This window comes from Lissotriton vulgaris, chromosome 5 (genome assembly GCF_964263255.1).
Source record: "Lissotriton vulgaris chromosome 5, aLisVul1.2, whole genome shotgun sequence".
Lineage (NCBI taxonomy): Eukaryota > Metazoa > Chordata > Amphibia > Caudata > Salamandridae > Lissotriton > Lissotriton vulgaris.
The window spans coordinates 1830060781-1830073318 of NC_141693.1; the positions used below are offsets into that span (position 1 = coordinate 1830060781).

Genomic DNA, 12538 nt, shown 5'->3' on the forward strand with positions numbered 1-12538 from the left:
ATAATATAATGACAAGTCATCCCTACAATCCTATTGGCTTAACATATGGTTTTCATTATAAATAAGTCGGGCCTCCACTGCCTCAGTTGTAATTTTTCAAAATAAACGGGTACGGCCGGTAGCCTAGATCGGTGGTTTGCCACCATAACTAACGCAGTATCGCTGTGTTGCACATAAGTGTTTCAAAAAGTGCAGTAAAAGTACCTTTTTTCCTGCATATAGGCAATACAATCACTGTTGCAGGTTAAGGACACAATTCCTGTCTGATTAAAATCTTTACTCCTTCAAATCATCATCTCGGCAGAACCCAAAGCCCTTCTCTCAGTAGTGCTTTGTAAAGCTATACTTTTCTGTTGCTCATTTAAGGTCTGGCGACAGCTGCCCTGTCAAGCCATACCTAAAATGGAGGTTAATAAAAAAAAAGAGAGATTTAGAAGGTTGTAACATATCCACAACTGGTATTTCAGCATTACAAGAGTGGGAGAATATGTTTTGTAGGACAACTTGAGGCAGCGACTATAAGAGTTGTTCGTAAGTAAAGGAGAGTGAAATCCTGTTTTACATCATATAAGTAGTTTATAGAACTATGGAACAATAAGAGGATTCGGTGAAGTTAGTGGAGCACATGGGCTTCCGAGCTACAGAGGTCGTTCATTTTAGGGATTTAAAAAAGTAAGAGGGTTGACCATTGCAATTTCACTGCACTTGTGTGATTTAGTGGAAAACACTTTTCAGTTCAACATAAGTTTACCCACTAGATCTTTCCATTCGAAAAACATTTGTATGCACAACAAATATTTTTAAAAAATCAATTAAAAACTTTCGAGTTCAATTTTTTTTCACACATCCAAATGCAAAGCTATATTTTCGAAAGCTTTCATATAATCTTATTCATTAGAACTTATTTCTCTGACATGCATCCATATTTTTCATTTTCACTCATCCCCAAACTCATTTTACTACTGTGATCTCTCTAATCCATTTCTAAAGATTCTTTCCCCCCTCCATCTCTCCCTATACTCATCCCAAACCTCATATTACTACTATGATCTCCCAATAAACCATTTTTAAACTCTTTACTCTTCTATCCAGGCATTTTCCTTTTCAATCCAGCTAACAGACTCACATGTCACTGCCTCAAATTTCACTATACCTTTTTGGGTTCCTAGTAGGGTGCTACACACCAAAAAGTTCTTTGAAGCCTCGCCAGAGGTGGTCACCGGGACTCAGCGCTATATAAATGCAATTACAATATAATACAATGAATGTGTGTCCTGAACCCAATAATGTTGCCCAACCCATTACTCCCATACAGACATCATTTACTTTCCTTCGTGTCTAGAGATAATTAAATACAATCAGGCCACAACCCTTGCCCAAAGGAGATGGGGGAGGAGGGGGTCCAAGTGCTGACACTAAACCTAGAGTTGCGATACTGAAACATGCTCGTCCGTGACCATGTTTAGACCGTGCAGCCCAGCCTATGCAAATAATATTCTAACAGACATAATCTGTCTAGAAAACGTCTTGGTTTGCTGACAAGTGGCCTGCAGAAATAGGTTCAACAAATAATGTTAAGAAATCTTAAAAACTGACATCCCTCTTTAAAAGAGTATGCGGACACTCTTGAGAGGGAACTAGAATGCAGACTCCCTCACCCAGAGACACCCCTCAAACACTGAAGCGCATCCTCTCTAGATCGACCTAGAAAAGTGTCATACCCCTTACTCAAAGACACCGAAAAGAGTGGCGCACTCAAACAATGCTTGCAATACTAACCCACACTCCCAGACTATCAAATACTGACCGAATTAAAATCTGAAGTACAGCTACAACTGTTGCCCAGAGAGAGAGACTCGTTCCGAGAAATCCCTTCCCAAAAAAATAACATCTTGAAACAACCTGTTGGTGGGGCTAGATGTAACCAGAGAGGGTGTTTGAACTCTGGCATACACCTTGTTCATAGGCCATCACCTCCACATCCGCACAGAAGTAGATATTTTATCATATCTCCATCCTACTCGATTTGTGCTAAAATAGAGATGTAAACTAATAGAGATGTAAACTATGCTTATGAAACCTGAATTCAGATAGACATAGATTTACTGATGCGTCATCCGTTGCTCAGGGGCCGCTGTTGTATACTGACACGTCCATGTCCACAGAGAACTAAAATATGGAAATGACCCGGCCCTCAAACAGTCTGGCGTAACTAAAGTTGAGGGGGGGCCCCTTGCCATGTACACGGAGGGCCCCCCACTCCGGATCCAATCCGGAGCTCTTGGGCCTGAACAGTGCGCTGAGGGGGCCCCCTGCAGCTCACGTCCCCCCCCCCCTCCCGGCCCGCGGGAGCTGGGGGGCAGGGGGCTCTGTTACGCCCTGAGTGCTACAGCATAGCCACTGCTGTGCCCAGAGGGAGCCTTACAGTACAGACACTCCTGTGGGCAGAGAGCCCAGTCTACTGGCACACCACTGCCTGGAGGAACAGCCATAAATCAGACTCCACCCCTGCCAAGGGAGAGTCTTTGAATAATGATGCACTGTTTCCAAAGAGAGTTTTAAAATACGCACCTCCTACACAAACGTGAACTTAGATACTCAAAAAATCAATCCTGATGCCTGGGATGCTGACCATTTACATCATACTATTGGCTTATAACAGTGGTTCTTGACCTGTGGTCCAGGAACACCTGGGGTCTGAAAAGCCTACTCAGAAGGCCTGTGACTGCTTAGAAAATTAAATTATATTAATAAGGTATATAGATAAAGATGCAGAATGAAACTCGAATATTGTAAAACCTTCTGTACATGTGAATGAATTTGGAATGGGAGGCATAAAATTGTGTTGGTATCCTCTGATTGGTTTGTGGGAGCATTGCAAGTGCAGCAAACGAAGTATAGTATGGACAATGAGCGACCGCAATTGAATTTAGAAATCAATCAATCAGAACATTTGTAAAGCGCACTACTCACCTGCGAGGGTCTCAAGGTGCGGGGCTGTGTGTGGAGTGCTGCTACTGCTCGAAAAGCCAGGTCTTGAGGAGTCTTCTGAAGGTTAGCAGGTCCTGGGTCTGCCGCAGGGGAATGGGGAGGGTCTTCCAGGTCTTGGCGGTGAGGTGGGAGAACGATCTGCCACAGGATTTCGCTCTTCTGATGCGGGGGACTGGGGCGAGGGTGAGGTCAGCGGAGCGGAGCTGGTGGTTGGGGGTGTAGACGCTGAGTCGTCTGTTAAGGTATGCTGGTCCGGTGTTGTGGAGTGCCTTGTGTGCATGGACGAGGAGCTTGAAGATGATCCTCTTGTTGACGGGGAGCCAGTGCAGGTCTCTCAGGTGGGGTGTGATGTGGCTGCAGCGAGGGATGTCGAGGAGCAGGCATGCAGAGGCGTCCCGAAAAACACCAACCTTCCCACTAAAATATTATTTTTAACATGTTTGTCAGTTAAATAAAATGTCCTACTTTGTGTATTTATTTGATGAAGGCTTATTTTTTAAATTTTGGTGTATTCTTTTGTGGTTCAGACCATCGAAACTTCTAAAGCTGGGGTCCCTTGGCTTCCACCATTAAGTCTGCGGGACCCAGATTCCAATAATGATTTATGCGGGGTCGCTGGGTTGCAGCGATGAGTAAGTGGGGGTCCATAGAAGTAAAAAGGCTAGAAAACCCTGGCTTACGTCACTTACCACATACCGCCAAAGAGGCTTTGAATTCTAATCTTCTGCTTCAAGAAAGAGGTCTGATACTGACATATCTGCTCCTGTAGTACGAACCCCAGATCACCGATTCACCCCTCTCAGAGAGATGCTGCAGTGGTCATGCTCAAACACTGGCATGTCCATTGCCAAGGGAAATTGAAAACGGTGTTGCACACTCCTGTCCTTAGACACTGAGAATGGCAGCCCCTCTCGTCTCTCAGGGAGAGAACTCTAGCTTCATACCCTCCTGCTCCCTATACCCATTTAATCTTCTTGCCGTTTTTCCTCTTTAAAACAGCAATTAAAATTTAAAATATACACACCCCCATAGTTGATGAGAGCACGAGAGCCAATAATGTGGAATTGATAACGTTTAGAAAAAGTTAAGTTCAAAGAAGAACTGGCATTCCAAAGTTTTGTGTAGCAGTAACTTCTCGTCTGCACAGGGTATTCTTTGTTCCAGAATTCCAGGTTGGGGAGCTGTGGACTTGAGACACAGCTGAGAGGCTTTCTGTTGGGAAACACTCGCTGTGCATCACACACTGTAATGGGCATTAGGTTGTCGTCTTATGAAGAACTTTGGAGCAAAAACAATGATTGAGGGCAAAAAAACAAAGTAACCGAGTCACCTGGGCACTAAAGACAACCGTAAGAGAAGTGGAATCACTGGCGGAGAGGTGGTCGATATACTACAGATAGAGCATGCGAACTTCCGAGCAGTTCAAATGGAAAGCATGCCACCATATTAGGTCTTTGCTCGCATGTAGACATTATTTTCAGTTATTATTTGATATTATTTCCTATCCACCTTAACTGATCATTCCACTGATGTTTCAAACTAGTACGAGTCTCTTTTGCTCACCCTGCACTAGCCAAACTATCTAACTGTGCTGCTTGCTCATTTTTACTGGAGTCGAGCACTGGTCAAAATAAAATAAATAAACTATTTATTTATTTATTGTACTTGTATGCCGCAACAGCTACCCAAAAGGGGTTTCCCGGCGCATCTAGCCGCTTCTGTATAGATAAGTGTCTTTATTTATCAAACAGCCAGGTTTTTAGCAACTTGCAAAAGTTGGAGTAATTTGGCTCATTTCTCAGTGCAATGGGGAGGGAGTTCCAGTGGTAAGGACCCAAGTAGGCAAAGGATTTTCCTCCAGTGCGAACACGCTTAAATTTGGGGATCATAAAACAGCCCTGGGTGGCCGATCTGAGGGTCCTGGTCGGGGTATAAGTTTTAGCCAGAGTGCAGAGGTACCTAGGGGCTTTTTAATTTTGTACATGTATATGAGTGCTTTAAATTTCACTCGATTTTCCACATTCAACCAGTGTAGCTTGCTTCGAAATGTAGAGACTGATTCTCTTTTTGGTACTTTACATAGCAATCTGACTGCCGCATTTTGGGTCATCTGTAAGCAGTGGGCCACTGTTTTATTTGATCCCAAGTAAAGGATGTTACCGTAGTCTAAACAGGACGTAATTAAGGCATTTACTACCGTTTTTTTGGTTGACTCTGGGAGCATCCAGCAGATTTTTCTCAGCCACCTAATGATAGAAAAACAGGTGGCTGCAACTTTAATTGATTGTGCTTGCATGCTCAAATTATCATCAAGGAGTATGCCGAGATTTCGTACTTGTGGTACTGGGATCGGGAGGTTACCCATTTTATCTGGCCAGTGTTGTTTGCTCCATAAATGTTTCTGTTTTCCAAAGATTATTACCTCTGTTTTTTCTCCGTTAAGTTTTAAGAAGTTGGCCTTCATCCAAGTTGCGATGTTATTTAGTCCTGTTTTCAGCGTTGAGGTGTCATTTGCATTTTTAGTCGCCAGGGAGAAAATAATTTGTGAATCGGCTGCGTAGGAATAGATCGTGAGTTCCTACTCCTCAGCTAACTCCGCCAGAGGCTTTACATAAAGGTTGAAGAGAAGCAGACTCAAGTTGGATCCCTGCGGTACGCCATGACTAAAAGAATGTGTTTCGGAGCAGGCATTTTGGGAAAAAACTTGGAACGTTATGTTTGCAAGAAAGTCTCAGATCCACTTTAGGGCGTCTCCGCCTAGTCCTATGTTGCTCAGTGTTTTTAAGAGCACTTGATGTGAGATAGTATCAAATCAATATACTATTATACTTATCAGGAGATTAATAACGTCTTCCATCTCATCATCCCTTTGCACAATTAAAGGGAAAACATTTTCAAAATCTATTTTGCTTCACTTATGAACAGCTAACAGCCTGCCTAGTTATGTTAAAATACCAATATTGCCAAAATTCAGCAAACTCACATCACCCCTACAAATTTCACGGAAAAGTCTAGCATGGTGACTGACCTGCAAGAACTATGATGGTTTTCCCCTCCCTTTTTAAATACACTAATCTTCCGACTGCCTTTCCAAGAATCAAGACCATGGGCCTGATGCAGGTGGGTTACTCCGTCACTCTTGGCTTGTCTATTGTTGTGGTTGGCCACTGTACTGGGCACTTTACTATGACCCTGCACAGTTGCCTCTTCGATCTGGTGAAGTGGAGACTCCCACTCTGTCCGTACGTCTTCTGAAGATGTGCTAAATTTGCATGGATTGGTTACTTATTTTTGTGTCTACCAACTCTTTTCTCACAGTTGTCCCAAGTCTTCCATTGTTCTCTTGCACAGTTAGTTACTCTTTAACTACTACTTCTCTTATAATTGTTTTTGATCCATGTTAGTATGGTGGGGTTGTATACACTTCTCATCACCACCCTCTTTTACAGTTGCCAGTGATCTGCTGCTCTCCTCATTTACCTTACATTTTCCTCCTGTAAGTTGTGCTTGGGAGTGTGGGGAGTCTTTCCTAGCTCTCCACTTCTCTTATAGTTGCTTCAGTCTTCTGATATGATTGGTACTCGTCCTTTAGTTATACCTAATTGTGTTACTTCTAGTCGACTTGTATGGTTCTTTTCTATTGCCAGTCCATTTTGATCCATAGTCTTTTTTAGGTCTCACTCAGGCAGCACTTGTGCCGTCTCTTTGAGATATGCAATAATCAGGATATCTGATTTAAGCTCCACCTATGTTCTACCCATATTTTTAATTGGCTTCTTTGACTGTCTTTTCCTAATGTTTTTGTTTCTTTGGTTATACCCTCCCGTAAGGACAGCCCATGTTACATGTGTTGTTACTCAGGATCTGTTATTTACAGTTTGTGAGCACTATTTTTTTAATTACTTTTATCGAAGCAAAGCAGCTTGTCACGCTGCGTTTTCCCCTTTAACAATGGCGGCCGCGTGTTTTTAGTTTTCTGTGAGCGGCTCGTCAAACTTTTTTAAGCAGGCTGGCATGTCATGATTGATCTTGAACAGTGGCGGTGCATCTCTGGTTTCCAACACTTTTTTTTTTTTGGCCCGCCATGAAACTGCAGGATAATATACATTATTCTACTCTAAATTTATGTCTTGCTTTCCTTTCTAAGAGTGCATGCCGGAAGGGCATCCATGTCACTGCACATTCTGTAAATCTTTGCAAGTTCCGCTCCCAGAGTGTAGTGCCCAAAATGGGGCAGTACCACGGGCTCTTACTAGGTATCCCTGTGGAGTTGTTAAGGAACTTCTCTATTAGCAACTTAAGATACTGCAGCCTTAACCCCTTCGATCCTCATGACGAGCTCAGCTGGTCGTGTGTTCATGACGAGCTGAGCTCGTAATGAACAATGGGAATAAAGGATCTTCAGCACAGGAGGAAAATGTCCCTAGCAGCAATGGTGTTAATGCAATCTTTCTCTTTATAATTGCATTAAGGGTGCAGTACCGTAAAAGGCTAATAGAGGTGCCTTTACAACTCCACAGGGGTACCTAGTAACATCCCGTGGCACTGCACCCTTACGTTCCTTCATGCCTTTTCATTTATTATTTATACTACTGGTAGTATATATTTTTATCAAAAAAATGAAAAACTAATAAACATTGACATTTGCAACGCCAATAGCCCAAACATTCACCAATGCCAGAAGTATTGCATTGCAAATGCTTGTTTTCTCTCTTTCTGTGCTGTGAGCTGATTGTTGGTTACAGTGTGCAGTGTTAGTACTTTGACCATGTCCTCCTTTCGTTCCTATATTGCAGTGCCGCTCATGGCCGCTACCATGGCAACCACTGTGGGCAAAAAGCAAAACAAGAAGAAAGTGCAAGAGGTGCTGGAGGAAGAAGAGGAGGAGTATGTTGTGGAGAAAGTCCTCGACCGAAGAGTGGTGAAGGGGAAAGTCGAGTATCTCCTGAAATGGAAGGGGTTCTCAGAGTGAGTTTCATCTAATTCTCCAGTCACTGTAGAGGGTGTTGATGCCTGTGGCATCTTTTACAATCAATCAATCCAATACACTTTATTTTGGTAATGTACCATAAAAGAGATGCTCAATAAAAACACAAGAGCCACAGGAAGTTAAAATCAACAAGTTAAAAAAGATCAAACAAACCACCAGGTTATAAAACTACAGATAAGATTCATACATGGGCCCCACAAGTACATAATACAATAAGGCCAAGATTAAAAAGTAGTTGAGGGTAAATAATACATTCATATGTTGCACAATCCCATTAAGGTGCCAATTTAGGCCAGAACAAATAATTTTCTGTTTCTTATCATCCAGGCATGAAACAGAAATCTGGATAGCGCAAATACCAGATGTAGGGTTGTGTCGGATTAAAGGATCATGCAAGCTTCCTCATTCCTTGTGGTGCCTAATTCCCTATAAATAGGTATCAGCCATTTTACCTGTGGATCTTTGTAGGCTGGACACAAGAATATCTTATGGGGTACATCCTCCATCTAAAGCGCCGGGACACTCTTTTTGAGTAGCCGAGCGCTATATAAAAGAATAAATAACATAAATAACATAACATAACATCTATAGCTGCACATATGACACCCCTGATCTATATTTAAAACTATTGACGGGGAGGTTTCCAGGCTCGACTGAACATAACGTTTTTTTTGCTAAATTCGGCTTTGTCATGACAGACATTTTCCAGATGGTAATCATCCCCCTCCATCTTCTTGCCAGCATATATCAAAGTCATTGTACATTATCACAGTGGGTGTCGGTCCGATAATCTCAATCCTCCAAATTAAATAATTGTCGACTGCCAAGTACCTGCTTTTTTCACGTAAATATGAACAAAAGGTTTCAACAAAACAGACTCAGTCATGTGATTGAGCACTCTTCTTTTATTATTGTGCATTGCGCTACTTGCCAAAACATGTCTGTTTAAATAAATGGAATCATCTGCCCATGAATGCTCTGAGTCTGTTTAGTTGAAACCTATTGTTCATGTTTGCGTCAGCCACCCTTCATGATCGGAGGCACCAGTCTGTGATTCGACATGTACCTGGTGGATATTTTGTTGGACATTGTAATTGGTCAGTTCCTGAGCCGCCAGCATTAGAACAAAGGAGGTACTTGGCAGCTGACCAGGATCGCAAATTATTTAATTTCGGGGATTGAGGTCATCGGACCGACTCCCGCTGTGATGAGGTACAATGACTTTGATATATGCTGGCAAGGTGAGTTATATATCCCAGGTGTACCATCTCTGGATGTGCAATAATATGATGCCTGAGATCTGTGGCAGCCCATTTGGGACAGATATTTGGCAGGAGGACTCAATTGATTGTGCTTGTTTGCGTAAGAGAACATGATTAAATACCTGCAGTGTTTTATTCATTTTGAGGAAATATGATTCACTTAAGATCGGTAATTATTAGTTTTATTGTGAGCACACAGATATCTCGATTTGGAATATTTGAGAAATGAATTTTTAATCGGCTGAAGTGGCGCTGGTGTTGCGAATCCGGCTGCGAAAAAAACAACAACAAAAAAGTGCAGGCTCCTACGTTTTGTTATTGTTAAGCCCCCGAGTTGGCCATGCTCAAATTATATTGCGGGGCCCCCGCAGCCCCAGGGACTGCCACCACCAGGGGCTTTATTGATAATTTGCAGGGGGCCCCCGCAGCCTCGGGGACTGCCACCTCCCCGGGGCTCCTATTTAAAAAAAATAAGTGTGTAGGTGGGAGGGGGGTTCAAGCCCCCCCCCACATCCTTCCCGACCACCACCTCCCCGGGGCTTTGTTAATTAAATGTGGGGGGCACATGCCCCCCCAGGAGTCCCGGGGACCGCCACCTCCCTGGGGCTCTGTTTTTTTTTTATGTGGGTGGGGGGGACCACCGCCTCCCTGGAGCACCAAATATTCAAATTTGGGGGTCTGTAACCCCAAGGACCACTACCTCCCTGGGGCTTTGCAATCATGGGGGGGAGGGGGGCACGCAACCCCCTCCTGGAGCCCTTGATGGCCCTGGGGACCGCCGCCCCTCAGGGCCGTCTCCTACAATGTCCCCATGCGCCCACCCTGGGGGACATTGCTGTTTGCTATTGCAGGGGCGGGAGCACGTCTACTTCTCTGCCATAGCAAACTCCTACTTTTCTTCATTGAAGCGAGAGCAGGGAAACCTGCTCTCAATTCAATGAAGGAAAGCAGATTTGCTTTTGAGCAAGGGGAGCTGCAAATTAGCAGCTCCCCTTGCTCAAAAGCAATGCCAGCTCCCGCAGGAGGCGGAAAGCCGGCAGGGACCGTGGGGCCTCCCCCACGGACCCCAACTGAGAGGCCAGGCCCCGGGGGATGGGGTCCCAGGGGGCCAGAAGTGCCCTGGGAGGGCGGCCATGCGCCCCCCTCCCCTATAATTGAAAAAATAAAACAACACAAAAAGGCAGCCTCAGGGGGATGGGGTCCCCGGGCCATAATTGGCCTGAAAGGTGGGCCACGTGGCCCCCCTCTCAAAAAATAAATAAAATAAAGACTGGCCAGGCCTCAGGGGGTGGGGTGCCAGGGCCATAATTGGACCAGGGATGGGGGCCACACAGCCCCCCCTCCCATAACAGACAGAGAAAAAAAAAAAAAAGGAATCCGCCAGAGACTCCGGCCCCTCCCTGCAGCCTTCTGCAAACGCGCCCCCTTGCACGTTCTAAGAGGATTAAGTCCCCTTGAATACTGAGGGTAACTGGGGGCCAACTAGCCCACCAGGTACCTCCAGTACGTGCCACAGAGCTGCGTTGTAGAGAGGTGGTCTGAGGCCATGCCCCTTTTTACACCTCTCTACAACGCAGCTCTGGGACACTTACTGGAGGTACCTGGTGGGCTAGTTGGCCCCCATGGACCCTCAGGTTTCAATGGGACTTAATCCCCCAACTTACTATGCGCCAGGGGGCGTGTTTGCACAATGCTCAGAGAGGGGGCGAGGCCTGGCACAACAAGTGTGCGAACGCGCCCCCTGGCGCTTTGTAAATTTGGCGATTAAATCCCCTTCCATCCTGAGGGTCCCTGTGGACCAACTAGCCCATCAGGTCCCTCTAGGAAGCACCAGAGAGCTGCGTAGCAGAGAGGTGGTTCGAAGCCATGCCCCTTTTTACACTTCTCTGCAACGTAGCTCTGTGGGGCTTACTGGAGGTACCTGGTGGGCTAGTTGGGCCCCTAGGGACCCTCAAAATTCAAGGGCACCTAACACCCCAGCTTACAACACGCCAGGGGGCGCGTTTGCACATTGCTGTAGGGAGGGGGCCTGATATAAGAAGTGTGCAAACATGGCCCCTGGCACGTTGTAAATTGGGGGATTAAGCCAACTAGCCCACCAGGTACCTCCAGTAAGTGCAACAGAGTTGCGTTGCAGAGAGGTGGTCCGAGGCCACGCCTTTTTTTACACCACTCTGCAACGCGGCTTCTGGTGCACTGCTGGTGGGGCGATTAGGTCCTCTTGTATCCTGAAGACCTCAGGACACAAGTGGACTTCATCCTCCTAGCAGCAGTGTGCCAGAAGCCACGTTTGCAGTGTGGTGTAAAAAAGGGTGTGGCCTCGGAACACCTCTCTGCAGCGCAGCTCTGTGGCGCTTACTGGCGGTACCTGGTAGGCTAGTTGGCCCCCAGAGACCCTCAGGATTCAAGGGGACTTTATCCCTTAACTTACAAAGTGCTAGGGGGCGCGTTTGCACAGTGGTGCAGGGAGGGGGCAGGGCCTGATATAACAAGTTAGCAATCTTGCTGTGTGGGACTTACTGGAAGTAACAAAAGGGGAAGTTGGCCCCCAAGGTTGACGTTGGGGGCTAACTACCCCTCCTGTTACCTCCAGTAAATCCCACACAGTGGGATTGCTAAAAGGTGTTTGGAGGCCACGCTCACCTTTCTCCACCACTCTGAAAACAAGACTGCTATGCTATGGTTAGAAATTAGCATTTAAAAAACCTTTGAAATTCACTGAAAAAACAATAGGTTTCAGGCATGTTATAGTTAGAAATTAGCATTTAAAAAAAACCTTTGAAATTCACAAAAAAAACATAGGTTTCAGGGACGTTATAGTTGGACATTTCACTTGTACAAAACCAGAGAAATTCGGCCGTTATAGTTAGTTCAGCTATCTATAACTCGCGCCTCCGCAATGCACTGCTGATGACGTCACATATTACATCATTCATGACATTGTCAGTGACATCACTTATGACATCTCAAATGAACTCACTGATGACATCATCCACGTGAAAATCTGATGCCCCTCTTCACACCCTTAATATAACCTATGATGCACCCACTGTACAATACAGCCTACCATTTTCGAAACCATAGACCCACCAATACCAGTTACTACATACGCACTCACTGATTACTAGGTCTACACACACATCCACTCATTCACCCTTACAGTCACTCATACATGCAGTCACTCATCAATACAACACCATCATATGCACTCGTACAACTATACAGACACTCGCACACCACCACTCATCCAGTTACTCACACACCTAGTCAGTCATGCAAAGAATCTATCATGCTT

The 12538-nt window shown here is 45.0% G+C and overlaps 1 protein-coding gene across 5 annotated transcripts in view; it reads left to right on the forward strand.

Annotated features, from left to right (window-relative positions):
* The window catches only part of CBX1 (chromobox 1), a 157691-nt gene that overhangs the window by 21472 nt on the left and 123681 nt on the right, over positions 1-12538 (forward strand). For all 5 annotated transcript variants that reach the window (XM_086924272.1, XM_086924271.1, XM_086924274.1 and 2 more), the window contains exon 2: positions 7788-7959. In XM_086924272.1, coding sequence (XP_086780398.1) covers positions 7788-7959 — 172 coding nt within the window. The remainder of the gene's footprint in view (positions 1-7787; positions 7960-12538) is intronic.